Raw genomic sequence first — 20242 nt, 5'->3', positions numbered from 1 at the left:
TTATCCCTAGGGAATCTCCCTGCTTTATTTATTCAGGACTCCCTACACACCTATATTGATTCTTAGCCAGGCTAAGAATCCATGTATGGTGACCTCAAGTCCACGCCAGGAGGCCAGCAGCTCAGCAGCCCACATCCTTCAGGGTCTGCTTAGGGTCCTCCTTCTCCAGGAAGCCTTCCCAGATGTCTGCCCACGGATTCAAGCATCTGTTGGATAGTCAGTGGCATACAGCTTTGTCCCTGCCTAGTATTTGAATGTTTCGTACATAAGTCTTGTCTCCCTTGCCAGCAATTTGAAGACAGAGAACATGGCTTACTGACACTTCCGAGCCTCCTTATTTGGCGCTCCTAGTGGACAGGACGCCATCTTGGTTATCTCTGTTTCTCCGGTGCCCAGCACGGTGTCTGGCACATAACTGGTGTCCAGGGACGACTGCTGTTACTGAGTTTTGCTGTTTACTGCTGGGTCTGACACAGCGCTGGATACGTGGTAGTTGCCAACCAAGGACGTGGTGATTCTTGAGTCAATAAATGCTAATTGAACGAATAGATGGCTCCTTCTTACGATGCCATCCTGCAGCCCCTCCTGTTGGCACGCATGCCCTGAGACCTTGGACAGCTCCCTTTCCTCATCGGTAGTCTGAGGTTAGAGTAGATCACCTTGGGGGTTCCTTCGCTTCAAGGGGAAAAGCCCATCTATGGTTATAGCCCAGCTTCCTTCAATTCACTTCAGTAGACATTTACTAAACACTGCTGTGTACGGGGCAAAGTGAACTAGACAGGAAGGCCCCTGTCAAAACCTGTGGCTTGTGTGGGCAAGGGGAGGAGACCTGCATGCATTTAGGGCAGAGCGAAACCGACGTTGAGCCAAGGCATGACCGATACGCCAGGAGCTGGGAAGTCAGGGACAGACTTCTTGGGGCAGGGGTGGGTGGACAGGGTTCATCGTGAAGGAGTCCGGAGCCTACGCCCGGTCCCCTCCTTTTCCCTCCTCGATCCCCTTTTCCATGACAAACCTCAGGACATCAATCACTCCTTTGAAGTGACTTTAGGACCATATTTGGGAAAATTAGCTTTCTATTAGAACGGCAGAGGCCCTGCTGAAAAGTTGTCCATCAAAGACAGAATTTTTCAGCACCAGCTATCATTAAAATCTTATCAGCTCACTTGAAATTAAGGCCATGAAAAATTCAAGCGGATTTCCACTTGGCTTCCGCCAGGAATCTGGGGTGCCAGTAACTAGGGCGGAGCCTCACTCTGTACCACGGGGCTGGGCAGGGGGCCAGGTCAGAGATGCTGCCGAGGAAGCAACGTCCCTGGCTTTCTACGGCTCTCGCACTTCCTGGTTCTGGAAAACCCAGGCTGCTGAGCCACCTGGTGCAGACGATTATCTGAAGACCTGCGCTGGCAGGAACGCCTGTACCTCCCTCTCTGCCCACCAGCTTGGGACTGAGTGCATCCGTGCAGTCCAGCATTATTAAGCACTTCCTGTATTCATGGGCTACCTTTACTGAGCACAGCCCACGCCCTGTTAGCGCTTACAGGTATTAACTCATTTAAACTTCCACATGACCCCGTAATTGCGAGAATTATAATTCTCTGCATTTGATGGATGGAGAATTCAGGCCCTGAGAGGTTAAAGGGCCTGCTCAAGGTCACAAACCCCAGCAGTCTGGCTCCGGCTCTCTGTTCTTAACCACCATGTCATCTCTCTCTCAGTGGGCGGCAGGCACTGGACACAGGGGTGGGCAAGGCCCTGCCTCCAGAGAGCTCATGGTCTAGGCAGGGAGGCAGATAATAAATACTTACTCAAATGACTGTTCAGTGACAACAGAGGTAAGTATGGCAAAAAGAAGACTGTAGGATACTACGAGAATTAATAAGAGGGACTCTTACGTAGTCCTGGCCGGATTGTAATGGGGAAGAGGGCATCATCAGGAGCAGAGAAAAGGAAAGAGCAATGAATGCAGAGAGAAGGCACACACAAAGGCCAGGGGTCAGGAAGGTGGTCGACCCAGGTGGCCGCTGTGTCATGAATGACAGGAGGGGACAAAAGGGAGGTGGCAGAGTTGGGAAGGGGCCAGGTCATAGGGACTCCTGGGCCACTGCAAGGATTTTAGATTTTCTGTAAGTGCCATGGGAAGCCACGGAGGCACTGTGAGCAGGAACCGATGTGAATGGAGCTGGGGTTTGAGAAGTTCACTCTGGCCACCATATGCAGAATGGAGGCAGCTGGGCTGAGGGGAGGCCCAGAGACCAAGGAGGAGCCCGAGGCTGGGCCGGCTGAGAGATGGTGCTTGGAGGACCAGGACGGTGGTAGTGGGATGGATTCGCCGTGTGTTTGGGAGGCAGGCTGACAGACACATGTAAGGGACCAGGAGAGCGAGGCCGGGCTAAGCAGAAGGTCCCCGTGCCCCTCTCTACCATATCCGCTGCGAACGCAGGTTAAGCACCTATGCTCACCACGTGTTAGCCTTTGTCTGATTTCTTACCAGTACGTTCCTAGCCTTTAGAACAAAGCCTGCACATAACAGGTGTCCACTAATTGGTTTGCATGAACCGTGTGGAACAGAGAACTGAGGCCCAGAGGAGAGAAGGGAAATGTGCGTCATAAGGAGCAAGAAGAAGAAGTGAAAGAGAAAGAGAAAGAACAGTCAAGAGAAGTAGAACACCAAGAACCTGGTTTCCCAGGCCCTGGGTGGGGGTGCGGCGGGGGCGGCAGATACCTGTCCATCCGGCCAGGCAGCAGCAGTGGCCCGTGACAGGATCGCAGCCATCGGCGTGGCTGCAGTCACAGCGCTCACTACAGTTCAGCCCAAATGTGCCGTCCTGTGGAGGGAAAGGGACAGAGAAACAATCAGACCTAGACTCCCAGAGCTTCACACACTTCTGTTGGATTTTGATAACAAGAGTGAGCCCCACGGGGATGTGGACAGGCGGACGGCGGCCAGAGCAGAGTGGGCACACTTTTTATGACCCGTGATCGACATGGCCACGAGGCCACGCCAAATAATTCTTTGGCTGCGTTAACAGGACTGTGGGGTTTGGAAGGAGAGGGTGATGGTCTTGCCCTACTTCTTGATGGTTAACCCTAAGGGCTGTAGTTAGTGATCGTTACCTAAAATCGTGAACAAGAATGCACTTTGCAAACCATAATGCACTGAGTGCACGCGAAGAATGACTGATTTATTCTTTGTTTCTAGGGAAGATGGTGGCAACCGACATTTGTCACGTGCTCGTTAGGTATCAAGCCTTTTATCCCTCATTTCTCTTAATCCTCACAGCACATCTATGGGATGGTTCCATTACACTCACCATTTAAAGATGAGAAATAGGGTCAGAAAGGTGAAGTAACATGTTCAAGGCCACGTAGTTACAATGTGGCAGAGCAGCATTTGAACCCAGGGCTGAGGCCTCATATTGGTTGGTTTAATGTATTTGTATCTTAGACTAAGATCCGGTGGTTGGGTCTGGGTGATTGTCACTGAATGGTGCTTGGTGTTGTCCTCTCCTACCCTGATCATAAAACTATTGAGGAATGGTCACTCTGAGGGATTAGTGAGGGCTGTCCTGTCGCACCGTGCTGGGAAGGATTCTGAGGCTGCCTCCGGGCTCAGTCAGCGTGCCAGGGTCAACTAGTAACGTTGAGCAGGCGCAGCAAGGGGAAGTAAGGCCACAGCACCACACCTGCCAGACACCTGCCATTTTCTAGATGAAAGACCGGAGTCCAAGGGTCCCACCGCCTAGGCCGGTGCTCTTCTCTGCACACCTCTGCGGACAGAATGACCGCAGGGAGAGGGTGAGGGGGCTGCTGGGCACTCACCGGGCAGGGCAGTTCGCAGGCGTCCCCGAGCCAGCCGGCCGTGCAGGAGCAGGAGCCATCTGTGGGGCTGCAGGCTGCCCCGTTGGCGCAGGCGCAGCTCTCGTTGCAGTTCAGGCCCCACGTCCCGCTGGGACACGGCAGCGTGCAGTCCAGGCCCTGCCACCCTGGGATGGGGGGAAGGGTCTGTCACCTCTCCGTTGGGGCCCCGCACGGCTTTCTGCCTACTCCCCTAGCTCTGTACCTGCCACTTAAACCACTGTTTCTCTGATCACCGGGTTAGAACCCACATTCCACCGGGAGTCTGCTCCGAAACACGCAGGGCTATTAGGAGACCTGGGGCCAGACTGCGGGTCTCCTGCCTCCCGGTTCTCACAGCTCTTGGCTGCAGGTGCAGAATCCTGCCTGGGACAGGCACCAGCTGAGATGGGGAGGGCTTTCTCTGCCCGGGGTGGGATCAGGCAGCCTCTTCTAGGGCGCTTTGTTTTCAGGACAGGCTGGTTCCCCGTTCTGAGGCCGGTCATCAGCCTGGTTGCTCTCAGATCCATCTCTCCCCTTCCCCGGCTCGGGTCTGTGTCACAAGGAACTGGTCCCTCAGCCGGCTCCCAGGTGGGCTTCACCACGGGAGACCTGGCCCACGACTAGAGGTGGGGAGCAGGAGAGACATCAGGTCCCTCCTCCCCTTTGTCTGCCTTGGGCAGGGCCTCTGATGGTGGTGGTAGCTGGGTCTCCCCTGTGCTCCATGGCTGTGACGCAGCCCCTCTACCCAGGTCCCAGCTCCCACCAGGTGGCCCTCACTCCCAAGCTCCAGAACCCCACTTCCTCCATCTGTCCCTCCCACCCTAGGAGTCATGGCAGCTCCTCCCCCTCCCCCACTTCTCATCTCCAGTTTGTGTACTTTCCCTCATATGCTCCCCCACCGATGCTAATACCATTGTAACTAATCCCCTCTCTCACGTTCCTCCTACTGACGTCCCTGGCCTGGGTTTCCTTGGCTGGGACCTGATCTGTAAGCTCCCTGACCCAGCACGCTGGTGGATGAGGCAGGAACAGCCCAGACTCCTCAGCTGGCAGCCCACCTGGGCGGTGCGCACATCTGAGGGGGACAGGATTGGGCAAGAAGGCACATCACCTTCCTTGCAGGTGCAGGAACCATCCACGGGGGAGCAGCTGCCACCGTTGCGACAGCTACAGACGGATGAGCAGTTGGGGCCATAGGTTCCTGCAGCACAGGGAACTGCACAGACCTCTCCCTGGAAAAGGAGGCAGCGAATTTTGGATCAGAGTTTGTCTCACGCTGGGGGCTATGGGAGGCAAAATAATGCCCTCCCCTCCAGCCCCCACAAAAGATTATCTATGTTCTAATCCCTGGAACCTGCAAACCTTCCATGGCAAAGGGGACTCTGCAGGTGTGATTAAGGACCTTGAGATGGCGAGAGTATTCTAGAGTATGCAGGTGGACCCGGTCTAATCACATGAGTCCTTAAAAGCGGGAGGTGACTAAAGACGGAGCGATAAGCCGTAGGAAGCCCTCCACCTGCCTGTGTTGCCCTCGAAGGCGGCGGAAGGCGAACGCGGCCAGGGAACGTAGCGGCCTCCGAAAGATAGGATTAACCTTCATTGCAGAGCCAGCAAGAACATGGGGCCCTCAGTCCTACAACCCTGGGAACTGAATTCTGCCAAGTTCCGGAATGAGCAGGAAGTGGATTCTCCCCCGGAACCTCCAGAAAGGACCACAGCCGGCAGACCTTGACTTTAGTCCCATGAGACCCAAACCTGACCTACAGAACTGTAAGATGATAACTCTCTGTTGCCTTAAGACACTAAAGGTGACGTGATAGGAAACTAATGCAGTGATTGTCACCCGTTGAGGGAGGGGTCCGGCTTCACAGCTCCAGGGGGGCCAACCCCCGCAGAACTTGACCCCCGAGTCTGTATCAGGTCCCGGCAGCACAGAACGTGACCCCTTTCCTCTCAGTATTATTGGACTCTCACCAACAGCCCCACGGCGCAGAGAATACTACTCTCTCCCATGCGCCTGGACCTCAGAGAAGTTAACTGTAGACGGTCATAGCTAATGTCTACCGAGCGCTTTCTCCACGTCAGGCACGTGCGTACACCATCACGTTTACTCCTCACAAGACTCACCGGAGACTACTGCCTCGGCATTATTTCCATTTTAGAGATAAAGCAATCGTACGGAGAACTCAGGAAACTCGGCCCAGGTCAGGGCGCTAAGAACGATTGATCTCTACTGGCACCCGGGCCGGTGGCTTAGCCATTCTGTCACCAGCTGTCCTAAACTGGCTTGCCCAGACAGCGTTCTGACGGAGGGGTGGGAGCATTCAGTTCACCAGAGAAGAGTGAGGGAAAAGCAGTCCAGGTGGGAAGACTGTGACAAGAATGCAGAGGAGTGTGAGAGCCGAGAATGTTCTAAGGGTGGCTGGGGGAGGGGTTTGTGTAGGGAGAGGTGAGGGGGCTATTTAAACGGGAGTTGGGAGCCTTGAATGCCAGGTAAGGGGGTTTGGGCTTTCTTCCCTGAGCCCCCCACAACACGCCTTCCCCACCTCAGGGGCCCACTTTGGGGCTGTCTGCCCTGAGTGTGTGGTCACTAGAAGTTGGAGTGCTTCACCAGAAGGCTCCATGGTTCTCACTCTATTCTCTGCCAGTCCCTGGCAGGCCCTGACCAGCTGGAGTCCGCAGCACTCCCATTACCCAGAAAACTCTAATTTTTCCAAGACTATAAATAGCCCCTAGGAATATATTTAAGCTCTGAGGGCCTTGGACCGGGTGCAAATTGCATGTACAGCTTATGAGTTTCTCTGCATTAATTTACTTCCAGGGAGAGGGGTTTCTCTCCTAGTCTCCTCATTAGTATCTCCAGCCCCAGTCCTCCCAGGGGGCCTCCAGGGGCCTATGAGCCCAGCTGCGGGTCTGCTGATGGGGCTGAGAGAGGACTCTCCATCCTGGCCCTACTCCAGGGGGCAAGATGCAGAGTGCCCAGCTTGGAATATCTGCCCCCCAGAATGCTACACCAGGCCACCGTTTCCTCCAGCGAAACCCGTGCAGGGATATCGACAGCTTGAGGTCACCAGGCTGAGAGGACTTTCTGCATCCCAGAGAAGGACATGGAGACTCAGTGACATCCCCAGGGCCCCCTAGGGTATTGGTGAGGAGGAAAGAGAAGGCAGGGAAGGAGAAGAAAGAATCAGATCTTCCTTCCAGAGAGGTGGTGGGGCCCCGTGGTTAGAGAATGGACTCTGGTGCCATCCTGCTTCCACCACTTACTCACTGCATGACCTTGCACAATTTACTAAACCACTCTGGGACTCAGTGGCTGCATCTGTAAAATGGGAAAAACAACGTCCCTACCTCGTACGATTGTTATATGTGAAGTAGAGAGAACAGTGCCTGGCAGGTAGGAAGTGCCACCAAAGCTACTATTCCTGCAAAGAAACACCGCTTACGGAAAGAATACCCAAAACTCTCCAAGGTTTTGGCAGAAGGCAACTCTGGAGGAGGGATCCATCTCTCCCTCGAGGAACAGTGCTGGGCCCTGTGCAGTGGAGGAGGGCTGGTGCTCACAGGGGGCAGGAATCCTCGCTTCGTGCCCCCACGTTCACCTCCTGCTCCCTCCTACAGGCTGGCGCCCTGGTTCCCCTCCTCTCAGCTGAAACAGGCACACACCAGGGGCATGGTCTTGGGGGACAGAATGACCGCTCACTGAGGGGCTTCTGTGTGTCAGGAGCTCCTCCAAACATTTTCCATTCGTTAGCTCCCAATAGCAAAAAGTCCACATAGGGAATTGAGCAGTTTCTAAAGTGCAGAGTTCACTGAAGGGGTGCGAGCATGGTACAGCTAACTCCCAGCACTCCCCTTCCTCCGCCCTGCTGTCCTGACCCCCACCTGGTTCGAACCCCTCAAGAAGCACAAGTACAAACAGCTAAACTCGTTGTCCAAGTCCCTACTTCTGGCCGCTGACCTGAGAGCCAGGCCTGGTCTACAGTTGATTGGCTGTCTCTGGTGATTGACATTCACAGCAAGCCAATAATCAGCCTAACTTCTCAGATTTAGACTAACAGCTCCGCCCACCTCCGGGCATCCCTTGGCCAAGGTGGAGTGATTCCCAAGGTGCCCCGGGTACCAACTCCCAACACATGGGCCATTCTCTCACCCACACACCTGCCCGGATTGGGGGACCACTAACAGGCTTTAATCATGATGGCCTGTGAGGCACCTGAGTCTACAGGGTCAGTATTTGTGTCTACACATGCTTAGGTAGTCAGTGTATACACCTAAGAGTGTGTGTGTGTGTGTGTGTGTGTGTGTGTGTGTGTGCGCGCGCGCATCTGGGGTTATCTGTTTACCTGCCTGGATGGATTTGGGTAGAAATTTGTGACTCCTTCCTATCCCCCCACCCCCGCCCCAGCTGTGTTCCCTCCCCAGTCCTGCCCTCGTGGGAATGGGTGCAGACACAGCCACCCCCATCTGAGCACACTGGGGGGCCTGGTTGGCGCCTGTGCCTGCCTCTGCCCTGGGCTGGTGAGCTCAGGGACACAGGGGTCTGATTTTATTCATGTCTAGGTTCTCGGGGCTTGAGACCCTGTTGGTACATAATGGGCCCTCAATAAATGTTGCTGAACTGAAGTGAGATGTTTGTGTGTGCACGCTGGCTTCTCCTGCGGACAGCCAGAAGGACTGGGCACTTTCCATATGCTTTCTCTCTCCTGCCAGGCAGTTCAACGAATGTTCGCTGCACGGGGCCACCTCTGAGCCAGCCCTGGTAGTGGGCTCCAGGGGCACACAGGATGCTGAGACTCTCTGCCCTGGGGCGGCTCCCAGGCAGTGTCCGCACAGGCACACTCCTGCTTGCATCCAGATGTGTTGATCTGTCCACAGACTTGCTGTCTCCTCTCCCGGTTAGACCAGAGGTTTCCTGAGAACAGGGATCTTACCTGTCTGGGTTGCCGCAGCATCTGTGGCTCACTACAGGCACAGAGTGCAGGTATTCTGTCGTGCTGAACAGAGGGGTGAGGCGCCCTGGTGGGCCCAGGTTCTGCTCTCCCACCGCATACGGGAAGCAGAATATTGCCTGGTCTAAAGCTAGGCTCTGTGCTACTGCCCTGACTCTGGGTCTCTCTGGGGGCTCTTGTGAAAAGGGAAAGCCAGGCCAGATCCTGCCTACTCCCTGTCCAAACGCTGCCCAGCCAGGCTGAGGGTGAGAAGCCCCGCTAGAAAATTAACCTGTTGGCCTCCAGGGCACCCGCTCAGGGAGACAAGACCCTCTGAGCTGAACAGGATGGTAGAGATGATCAAGCCCATGGCCTTTGGGAAGAGGAGACTGTGAGCCAGAGGGCCCTGAGCTGAGACCCGCAGCACTCCTTAGGGGACCGGCTGCAGGACCGGGTCCTGTCTGCTCCCCGCACCCCCCAGCCCTGGCCCAGACCAGCCCTGAATTCACACCTGTTGATCTTTTCACACTCCGGGGAAAAGGACAGGACAAGAGGTCAGGCTTGTGAGCTCACATCAGAGGAAAGTTGGGGAGTTTGCATTTGGCCTCTCCCGTGCCTCACATAGCTTAGTACTTGCACCCCCTCTCCCACAGCAAGGAGCACCCTCAGACCCTGTACTGAGGCCAAGATCCCCAGCCAGCACATCTCTCATTGCTGCGAAGACAGGGTTCTCTTCTGATGGACTTGTGCTCGTGCTGGGTAACATACAGGCCTTGGCTTTCTGTTTGATTATATATGGTGATTAAAATCATCCACCTCCCCAACTTTTTGCCACCAAGGACCCTTGTGAGTACCCTCCCTCTCCAAAGCCCTCTCGATCTGAAAGACGCCGCTGATACTCTGTGCTGGCGTCTAAGGCCGGTCACGTATTGAACAGGTGCAATTTGGCCAGTGACCACATGCCCTGTGACTCTGATGGCAGCATCTTGTCCACCAACCATGACCTAGAAATTCCAATGATGTCACCTACAACCAATGAGAGCTTCTGATGAGCGCACGCTCTGAAATATCACAGAGTTAATTTAATTCTAATTAAGAGCAAAAGAAAAACCCTGGTGTTTTAGTTAGTTTCATCACAGCTAATGGAAGGCTGCCCGTGGGCTCTGTGACATGTTCAGAAGCTCTCTTGGCAGCCTGCTGCAGCCTTCAAGGGGCTAGCGGGAACCACTGGCTGGGCTGTCTCGAAGGGCCCTTCCGCTCTGACTCTCTGAACGGCTTCTCGCCTGCAGTAGGGGTCTGAGTCCACAGGAGGGGGGAACGGTGGGAATGGAGGCCCAGGGCTGGGGAGTCCCCCTTGGGCTCCACCAATCCCACCAGCCAGCTGGCCACCTCCCGGCTAAAGCATGGCCTGGGCCTGACCACATGCCATTCATAACACTGGAGCGGGGCGGGGAGGGCTCACCCCTCTGTTCAGCATGACAGTGTACCAGAGCTGGAAGGACTTCCGGAATCACTTGGTCCAGCTGCCTTGTTTTACAGGTAAGGACACTGAGGCCAGGAGAGGGGAAGTGACTTGCCCAAGGCCATACAGCCAGTGCCAGGCAGGGAGGGGCTTGGAACTTGACTCTCTTGGCTCCCTTCTCAAGCACAAGCTCCTAACAGCCTAGATGGAGGGAAACTCTCAGAGAGCCTGTGCTGCCCCTGCCCATGCCGACAGCACACTCGCCACTCAAACACACAGCGTCCCCAGGACATGGCCCTGACCTTGAGGAAGGGCCACCTGTTGACGCCCAGATACTTTGAGCCTTTCTCAGCACCTGGACGTTGGTGCCTGAGTTTCTTACATTCTTATCGATCCCCATCTCACCTCCACACAGTCCACACCCCGCAGCCCCTGAGGTGCCAGCTTCGGGGCGGGGGGAGCCTGCCCGTCCTGCTCAGCGTCTCCACTCTGTGAATGGAGGACGGATGTGAGCACCTCCTCCCATCCAAAGGCCTGCTAATTACAGATGCAGCCTTGGCTATTAACATCTTGAACTTCATTCGAAAGAGCTACTGCCAGAATGGAGCCCCTGGAGCTGGTCCTGCTGAAGAGATGCGAATCTCCCCTCCACCTGCCTTCCTGCACAACGCGGAGGCGGAGGCCCAGACCCCAGCGGGTAATGAGCTATACGTTCTATTAAATTTGTTTCAAATGCTGTTTATTGAATTTTCTCCCCTGCAATATGCGGCTTTGTAGTTTGGCCCTGTTTGGAAAAATTAATCAGCAGCTGGGCTTCTTGTGTGACCATCCATTTTCCCTGCAATGGGCCAGAGGTTAATGAGTATTTTTTGGCGTGAGGAGGAGGAGGGGGATGGGAAGCGGTTGACCCTCCCTCTCACAAAAGAGGGAGGCAATGTTGCAAGTTCATCTCTGGGTCCCCCTTAAACAGGTGGGTGGGAGGCAGCGTGAACAGCGTGGAACTGGGTTCTCTAGATCCAGGTCGGGGTGGTGGGTATGCTCCTGCCAGCCTATGGGAGCTCAGCAGAGAGGACTCTGGGACAGCCAGCCAGGGAAGCCACCCTGACCCACATGTCCTCTTGCTGGGGAAGTACTGATGGCTTAGGTACTTAGGTACGAGAGGGCCCTGCATCTCGGGTCCGAATACGCGGGTGTCGGTAAGGCAGAAGCGCTAGCTCATGTGACATGGCCTCATGGCTCCCCTCCATGCAGTCCCCACATCTTTGCTGGTTCCTCTCTCTCTCCTCTACTAACCCTGGAGGTTCAGGGCCACCAGTGCAGGCTGATTTTGGTGTCCAATGTCCCGTCTATGCCAGCAGCACACATGTGGGATACAATTTGTTCCTTACAAAGCCCCCTCCGGGCAGGTGTCCGCTCCATGCCAAGCGCAGTGCCAGCCCTGGGCTGCTGGCTCTCCCCCTGCCCACCCTTCTCAGTCGTCCCCACTCCCAGCTCCCAGGCTCAGGCAGTGGGAGTCCCAGATAGGGAGCTTCACTTATGATTTTCCAGGGAGAAAGAATGACACATGGACCACAAGGCAAAGAGAGAACAGCTTGGACCGAACGCCAACCGCAGAGGCCTCTCCAATGCAGAGCAAACCTCACTGGACCTAATTAGCGTGTCGCTGATAAAGCAGCAACCGACAGTGGATTCATGTTGGGGAAAAGAAACTCTGCATAAGGCATGAAGAGCAGAGGGTCAGAGAGACGAGAGTGAGAGAAGGGTGGAGGCCACTTGTCACATCCTTTCCCATCCCCGCCTCCCCATGCTGAGGGGGGAATGCCCAGGGTCATTCTGTCTGGCTCCCAAGGGGGAGGGGTGGAAGAGGGCTGAAGGTTAGGCCCGGAAGCCCTCTGTCCATCTGTCCTACATGAACTGGCTGCCAGTGACCTGAGGCTGCTCTGTACAGTTGGGCAGGCAAAGCACTGCACAACTCTAGAGGTGCCATTCACAGGACAGTCATCGTCGTTTGTGTACATATGACATCAATTTTCTGGCAGATCTCAGGAGACTGTCTTGAGGAAGGGATGCCTCTTTCTAATCTGCACAAATGTGCTATCTCTGACCCCTCAAGCGTGTTCTCTGGAGGAGCACAGACACCTTCTAGTAGTTCCTAAACAGGTACCAAGACACTTCAGGGAGACCTGAGAGGCAGTGAGTGCGGTCAAGGAAGGACATTTGGGCTCAAGTGAAAGCCAGGCTACTTACTGGCTGCAAGCCCAGGGGTCCTCCTGGAGGCTCAGCTGCTGTCTTGGTAAAACGGTTTCTCTTCTACTCTGCATTGGTGCCCTCGTCCCATCTGTAAGTCTCCCCTTCTCCAACTGATTCCTCCCGGAGTCTCTTCTGAGCTCAGAGAGGGCATCACAGGCTAGTGAGGGCTTACCGAGCTCTCGTCAGAGGTCTTTGCATCTTGCTGGGCCACCCCCAGGTCCAAGGTCCCTGTGGTGTTCTTGCATGCACAGTGGGCAGCCCCCGCACAGGGGGAGCAGGTGTGCGCAGGACTCTGGTCCTCACCACTGTCCACAGCCCTGCGCCCCTACAGACAGGGTGGACCCACTGGCTTAGGACAGACAGCTACCCTGGGGCTGCTTCCTTGGTGCCAACCGGGACTTACCGCCCTCTGTCCCCTTCTGTTCTTACAATAGCCCTGCAAGGAGGAATTACCTTCCTAGAGAAAGAACCACCCTAGAGAGAGGCCAAACCGAGGCTGGAGGGGCCAACCTGTCCTAAGTCACTGCGGGAAAGTGGCCGACCGACTTCACAGACCAAGCTCTCCCCTCAACCTGGCCGCCTTGACGGCAGGCAGGCCAGCAATGCCAGGGACCCAGATGTCCTGAGTGCCTACTGTATGCCATGCCTTGGACTAGGTGGCTTCCCACACATCCTTGTTAAATGCCCGCTACTGGCAGAGGCAGAAACGGCTGCCAGGGACTTCCAGTGGGCCAACTTAGGGGGCATTTGTGTCTTGTGTCAGGAGACATCTACAGTGTGCCACCAGAGCGGACATGCCACTGTACTACGGAGAGGTTCTGTCCCCATGGGAAGGAAGCAAGAAGTCTGCACGAGGAGGTGGTAACAGGGCTGAGCCCGGATGCTGCACGGGCAGGGCTTGGCCAGGAGGACAGACAGCAAGGGCATTCCAGGGGAGCGGTAGATGGAACAAGGCCTGGTGGCAGGGTAAGGCGATCTGTTAGGATTTGCTGGAGCCCCAGGGCTGAGGGGCTGAGGTGGGACAGGAGCCTGGGGGGCAGACCAGCCGGGCCAGGGAGGCCACGAGGGCCAGCCTTCATACTTTGCCCTAAAGGCAAAGGTGGGTCTGACAGCAGGTAAGGGACTGAAGGTTCCAGCCTATTTTAGGAACCCCCTCCCCCAAAGGCAGGAGTCTGGGCCACTCCTTTCCGGTTGAGAGAGGCTGAGAACCCAGACCCAGGCAAATTCAATCGCTTACTGATTCTGGATTCAGTCATTAAAGAAAAAGTTCTAGGACTGACTGCAAAGAAAGTCCAGCAGTTGAGACCTGAGAAGCTTTTCCTGGGGAGCAGACACGGAGCAGAGGTAGAAGCTGCCCCTGCCGCCCACACATCCCCCCACCCCCCACCTGCAGATTCTCGGCATCTTCCTAAAGCTGGTGCCCTGTGGATTTTTCTGGCTCTCAGAGGTTTCCCAGCCAACTTCTCACAGAACGCTTCACTACACATAATGTGGGCCTGGAATGTGCTCCCCATTTAAGGCCCCGACGCCCCAGGGGGCAGTTTTGAAGGGAGCACAGAGCAGATCTGGCCTCCCTGGAGGAAGGGACATGGTGGGCGGAGCCTGTCTGGGGCTGCAGGTGGGGAGAAGAGGGGAGCGAGGCCTCAGAGGGAGAGGGGGCAGGAGGGGCGTGTCTTGGCAGCACCTGCCTGGGGAGCGGCTCAGCACTGGGCTCACATGGGCAAGGCCAAGACGCTCAGGGCCGCGTAAACCACTCGGAGCCTGTTTCCCTGTGTATAAAACGGCGGCAGTGACATCTCACCCCACCAGGCTATGAGAACACATGAGACGACAGCTAGGAGAGCATCTGGTAGTGGCAGAACTGTGGTATGGATGGGTGTCATGGTGGGGCCCCGGGGCTCCGTCCACACCACCACCCGGCAAGCAGACCCCTTCCCTGAACTACCTGATGGATGCCTGATTGCTCTCCAGTTGGGTGCGACTTTCAAATTCGGGGCTCGTGGCTGGAGCACCCCCGTGGCCATGGTTAAGGTTTTATCCTGGTGCGGGGTGGGGTGGGGTGGCGGCAAGGATCCTTCTGTGGGTTTGCCCACAGAAGAGGCAGGACACAGAGGTTCCAAGGGGCTCCAGAATCTGACTATTGGATTTAGGTCCTGGCTCTGACACGTATAGAACCTTGGGCATTTTATTTTTTGAGTTTTAGTGGGGTATAACTGACAAACTTGGGGCACGTTATTCACTTCTCTGTCTCGGTTTTCCTATCTGCAAAATGGGGATGAGAGTAGAACTCTCCTCCACCGGCAGCGGTGAAGATTAAATAAGCTGACCTGCGTAATCTTCTTGGAGCGGCGCCCGGCCCGGAGGAAGCGCCATAATGCCGTAGGCATGTGATTATCACACATGGTCCATAAGAGCGCCGGCCACGGCCGACGCAAGGAGAGATGCGGAGATTTACCTGCACTGGGCCACGTTCGTGGTGCTTGCCCTGTTTCCCCTCACCCCGCTGGTGAGCTTCCAAGTCGGGTTCCCCTGGCTCAAAGCCGGTGCTCTCCCCACTGAGCCAAGCAGCCTCTACCTTAGAACCACGGGGGTAACGGGAACGAGCGTCTACTGAGCACTTACTGTATGCTGCGCTCTCAGTGGTGGCCCCATCTCCCCACACAGGAAATGGAGGTCACGGGCGACACCGTTTTGTCACATCCCTGCTCAGTGGCTCCCTCTCGCTTGCTGAATTCAGCACAGGCCCCCACCCTGCTCTGCTCCCACTCTCTCCCTTCACATTCCCTCCACCCCTGCTCATCCAGGCCATCCGGGCCTGAAGGCTGGCGTGCGCCTGCCCAGCTCCCCTGTGCCTGTCTTGGGAATTCACACCCCTCCTCAGAACTCTAGGGGAGGTGAGAACAATTATTTAGGAGTGTTTTTGGAAAGAACTTTTGAGGTTCTTTTGTTTTGTTTGTTTGTGTGTATGTGTGTGTGTGTGTGTGTTGTGTGTGTGTGTTGTCTGTGTTTGTGTGTGTGTGTGTTGTGTGTGTTGTGTGTGTGTTGTGTGTCTGTTGTGTGTCTGTTGTGTGTCTGTTGTGTGTGTGTTGTGTGTGTTGTGTGTCTGTTGTGTGTGTGTTGTGTGTGTTGTGTGTGTGTTGTGTGTGTGTTGTGTGTATGTGTTGTGTGTATATTGTGTGTGTTGTGTTGTGTGTGTTGTGTGTGTGTTGTGTGTGTGTTGTGTATGTGTTGTGTGTGTGTTGTGTTGTGTGTGTGTGTTGTGTGTGTTGTGTGTGTGTTGTGTGTGTGTGTGTGTGTGTGTGTGTGTGTGTGTGTTGTGCATTTACCCCCATTGTTAGTTTCCTATTAGCAAACCCCACCTTGAAGTATTATTCGGGACCTTTTTCTACAACATCTTTCATTTTCTAGACACAATCACGTCTTCTGGCAGGAATCCCTTCCCCTCCCGGGGTGCCTAATTACTCCCGCAGATGGGATTATTGGTGCTAATGACTAAGTGGGGAGATGGCTGGGGAGGGGCCGGGCCGGGTGGGGTCTCTGAGCTGCAGGGCAGGGGTAGCAGGAGGGGAGTGGGTTTTTCCTTTATTCCACACCTGCCAGCTTGGTGAGGGAGTCAGTCTGCGGGCCGGGCCCTCTGCTCCTCCTCACGCCTGTGGGTACACACACCCCAGCATTTCCTCCAGGCCTTCCCAATAGTGTTTCATTTCAGCTTTACATCGGCCCCAGGAGACAGGGACACCTATCTTCGTAAAAGACGAAGTTAAGGCACAGAGAGGTGAGGGGACTTGGTCAAATAGCGAGTGGCAGCAGAGCCAGGGTTGGGACCCAGGCAGGCCTCCCGGCTGGCCTTCTCCTCGGTACTGTCCTCCCCTCCCCGCACAGCTGTCCCGAGGTAAGCACGGACTTGGAGCCATAAGCCTTGGGTTTGAGGCCCAGCTTGACGTCCTCACAAGTCACACCACCCTGGACAAGACTTGTAACCGCTCTGAATTTCAGTTTCCTCATCTGTGCCACAAAGCTAACAATTCTCGCCCTGCTTTCCTCACAGGAGAGCCGTGAGACCAACAAACCCAGGTGCGAGGCGGCTGGGTGCTGTGACAGGCCGCCCCAAAGCAAGGGAGGGAGACTGAGGGTCCCAGCCTACCTCCCCTCAAAGACAAAGCGAGGGAGGGCACTAGGCTCCCACTGAGGAATGAGGTTGCCGGGACTTTCCCCTCTCCTCAGAAAAGGCCCCAGAGAGTCTCCAAAGGGCTCATTTCTCACAGATCCACAACCCTCTCCTTTCCAGACAGTTCTTATTTGTGGCTCAAAGTGCAGGCTCTGGGTTCAGACAGTCACAGGCTCAGCTCTTGGTGGCCACTTACCAACTAGGGAAGGTCACTTCACCTCTCTGAGCCTTGGTTTCCTCATCTGCAAAGGGGATCCTGACAGCCCCCACCCACAGGGTTGTTGTGAGGATTATATAAAGTAATGGAGCAGGGGGCCTGTCGTAGTCACTCAGTGCTCCAACGGTGAGCCTTCACACCCTGCTTGTCAACCTCCTCCAGACCCTTCAGGGCAGCTCCTCTGACTGGCGGCCCAGCCCCGCCCTCCTGAATCTGTGGGGTGGCAGGGCCCGGAGCCGGCAGGGGCAGAAATCCCATCAACACCAGAGACTTGGACAAAAAGAAAACTGGGGAAGCTCAAACGCGGACGCCTCAGCTCCCACACCCTCTTCTGCTCCAGGCATGGACCAAAGCCCCAGCTCCAGACCCCAGTAAGGAGGGCACTGATAAGGACGTGAGGAGCACAGCAGGAGAGGACGGCGTGACATGGGAACGTTTATTTTTTGGAACAGAAGAGTCAGCAGTTTTCCCTAATAAAGCCACAAACCATGGGGTCCCAGAGGGGGAAGGCTGGACTCAGCCTTAGTGACATAAACCCAATTTTCCCTACTTTGCTCTGTGGATTAATCGCCAGCATGATTTAACACTCTGCTGACTGTTCCCCCAACCCCATCCCTCTCTGCCCTGGGAAAAAACAGATGTCTGCTCTGGGGACAGCAAACTCAGGAGCAGGAGGTCAAGGGAGAAAACGCATGGGACTGGGAGTGAGGTCACCTGATTTCCGTCCCAGTTCCGCCAATGATTTGCTGTGTGACCCATTTTGTGCTCACGCTGACCCTGAAGGGCAGGCACTATCAGCCCATTTTACAGATGGGAACCTGGGGCTCAAAGAGGCTGAGTACGTCACCTCAGTTCACGCAGCTGAGGGACAGACTTGGGATTCCAAGCCTTGCCTGACCCCGAAGTCCATGCCTCTGGCCTCCAATGCATCATCCCTACACAACGCCATCAGGGACCTCGACCATCATGCCAGCCTTTGTTCGAAGCATTGTACACATTTATCTAATTCAGTCCTAAGAACACTAGAACACAGTACCATTATTTACCCTGTTTTGTCGATGAACAACCAAGGCTTGAGAAGCATAACCGGGCCGAGGCCACCCAGCAGGAAGGACGGGGCTGGGCTTGGAGTACTGGAGTGTGGCGTGTATGCACTTATATTTTTCGATCATTTCTGCTAGTTTGCACTACCTGGGCCCCTCTTTTCACACGGGGCAGGGCAGCTGGAGGGTGAATTCCTTGTCTCCAGTGCAGCAGCCAGGAAAATCTTCTATTATAATTAGGAAGCTAGTCAATGGCGGGAGGCGGGGACGGGGCATGGAAAGCTTAGGGCTAATAGCTGGCGGACCTCAGGTTTGATGAAGAACAAAACAATTAGAACAGGAAACGCACACACATGTCACCTGGCGGTACTTTCTCGGTCCACATTCTCTTCCGGCCCTGCAGCTGTCCTCCCTCCTGAGTTCCAGCTCGGGAGCTGCACGAAAGGCAGACACGCATTTTGTCCAGCTCCAGGGTGAGGGCTGGGGGGGAGGGGGGTGATGTCTTTAAAGGACACCAGAAAGCTTGGAGGAAAATTCAATCACTGCTTCACTGATCTGGATTTTCATAACTCTCACCCCTGTCCTGCCTTCCCTGGCCAGAGCAGCTGAGGTTTACGACTGACCTACCGACAGCACAGAGGAAAGGGAGAAAAATGTGGAAACGAGTTTGTTCATTTGGGTGATGGAGTGCCTGCTCCCCTCGCCAGCATGCAGGGTTCAATAACAGCAGACAGGACTTCAAAAAATTGCAGCATAAATAGATGAGCCCTTTAAGGTAATAGAAATTCTGTCATCCAGGGGAGAAATATAGGCCCCGAATCCCATGGGCGGGGACACCAGGCTCCTCTCCCCCGCTTCCCATGCTCCCCATACCCATTATAGCCAGAGCTGAAAGGGAGCATCTGCGCTGAGCAATGACCAGAGGGCCCCTTATCTCCCAGCCACACGGGTTCCACGCAGGGAGGAGGTCTGGGATTCCAGGCTCTGCAGCTCTGGCGATCTCGCAGGCCATTCGCTGCAGGTGCTAAGGTGGCAGCAATTAGTCCGAGAGCAGCAGAGGTGGCTTCATCAGGCTGGCCACCTAGGTGAGGCCTTAATTGAAGCAAGCTGGTCGGCACAGGCATGCGCAGGGGCTGAGAAGCTGGCCTTCTCCCCCCACCCCCAGCCCGCTCCTGTGATGAGGAAGTCTATTCTCGGTTCTGTGGCTGCCCTTGGGAACCCAGGAGCCCCCATTAATCCTGCTGCTCCCAGCCAGAAGGAAGTTTCAACTAACTCTACTCTCTTCCTCTTGCTTCTCTTTCTGCTTGTACCCCCAAAGAGGGCGTTTCCGCCAAGACCAGGCAGTCTCTTCAGGTAGGGGACCCCCTGGGGTAAATAACAACAGCAGTGGCAGCACTGGCAATAATAATAATTAATGATAATAATAAGCTAACTCTTGCTGGAAGAGTATTAATATGCCAGGTATTCTAGTTATTTTATATGTACTAATTAATCAGCCCAGTAATCCAATAGGCTTTATTATTTTTATTTTTTTTTAAGATTTTATTTATTTATTCGACAGAGATAGAGATAGTCAGCGAGAGAGGGAACACAAGCAGGGGGAGTGGGAGAGGAAGAAGTAGGCTCTTAGTGGAGGAGCCTGATGTGGGGCTCGATCCCATAATGCCGGGATCATGCCCTGAGCCGAAGGCAGATGCCCAACCACTGCGCTACCCAGGCGCCCCCAATAGGCTTTATTATTATTGCCCTTTAATATATGAGAAAAGAGAGGCACAGAGAGGTGAAATATCTTGACCAAGGGCGCACAGCTAGTAAGAAGCAAGGCTGGTATTTGAAGGGAGGAAATCTGGCTCTAGAGCCTCTGAGTAACCACTACGCAGTATTATGTAAGGAAGAAGCTTTACCATTTGCCGTCCCCCAACCCAGGAAAACCCAGAGATGATGTTGGGGACAGCTATTCTAGTCCCACTGCCATTACCTGTTTGTCTAAACTGCAGAGAAGCCAACGGGTATTTTTCAAGCCCCAGCCCTGCTGGCGTGGGCCCTCAAAAAATGCCATGAATTTCTTTCCTATAAAGGTCAGTTCTGAAAACTTCTGCTTCAAAGGCATTCATTGCTCTTCCCCCAAATTTCATTGATTCCGAAGCGAGTACATTAAGAGAGAAGTTCATATGGTAGACATGGACCAGGCGGCAGGGGAGGCAGTTGGAAGAGTGGGTACAGAGTTGGAGGGAGATAGACTCTGAGTATGAGGAGATGGAAGGCTTAATTCTGAAGACAGGAATATTCAGGGAAGGCTTCATGGAAGAGGCAGCCTTTGCTCTCAGCCCT

At 54.8% G+C, this 20242-nt stretch overlaps 1 protein-coding gene across 2 annotated transcripts in view; it reads right to left on the bottom strand.

The window, feature by feature from the left end:
• Window positions 1-20242, bottom strand: part of MEGF11 (multiple EGF like domains 11) — a 216994-nt gene that overhangs the window by 25964 nt on the left and 170788 nt on the right. For both annotated transcript variants that reach the window (XM_045810629.2, XM_045810631.2), the window contains exons 10-12: window positions 4952-5072; window positions 3823-3986; window positions 2726-2828 (exon numbers count right to left, since the gene is read on the bottom strand). In XM_045810629.2, coding sequence (XP_045666585.2) covers window positions 2726-2828; window positions 3823-3986; window positions 4952-5072 — 388 coding nt within the window. The remainder of the gene's footprint in view (window positions 1-2725; window positions 2829-3822; window positions 3987-4951; window positions 5073-20242) is intronic.

The sequence above is a fragment of the Ursus americanus genome, chromosome 28 (genome assembly GCF_024610735.1).
Source record: "Ursus americanus isolate L20-20 chromosome 28, mUrsAme1.1.p, whole genome shotgun sequence".
Lineage (NCBI taxonomy): Eukaryota > Metazoa > Chordata > Mammalia > Carnivora > Ursidae > Ursus > Ursus americanus.
This window is presented reverse-complemented; position numbering and strand designations above follow the sequence as displayed.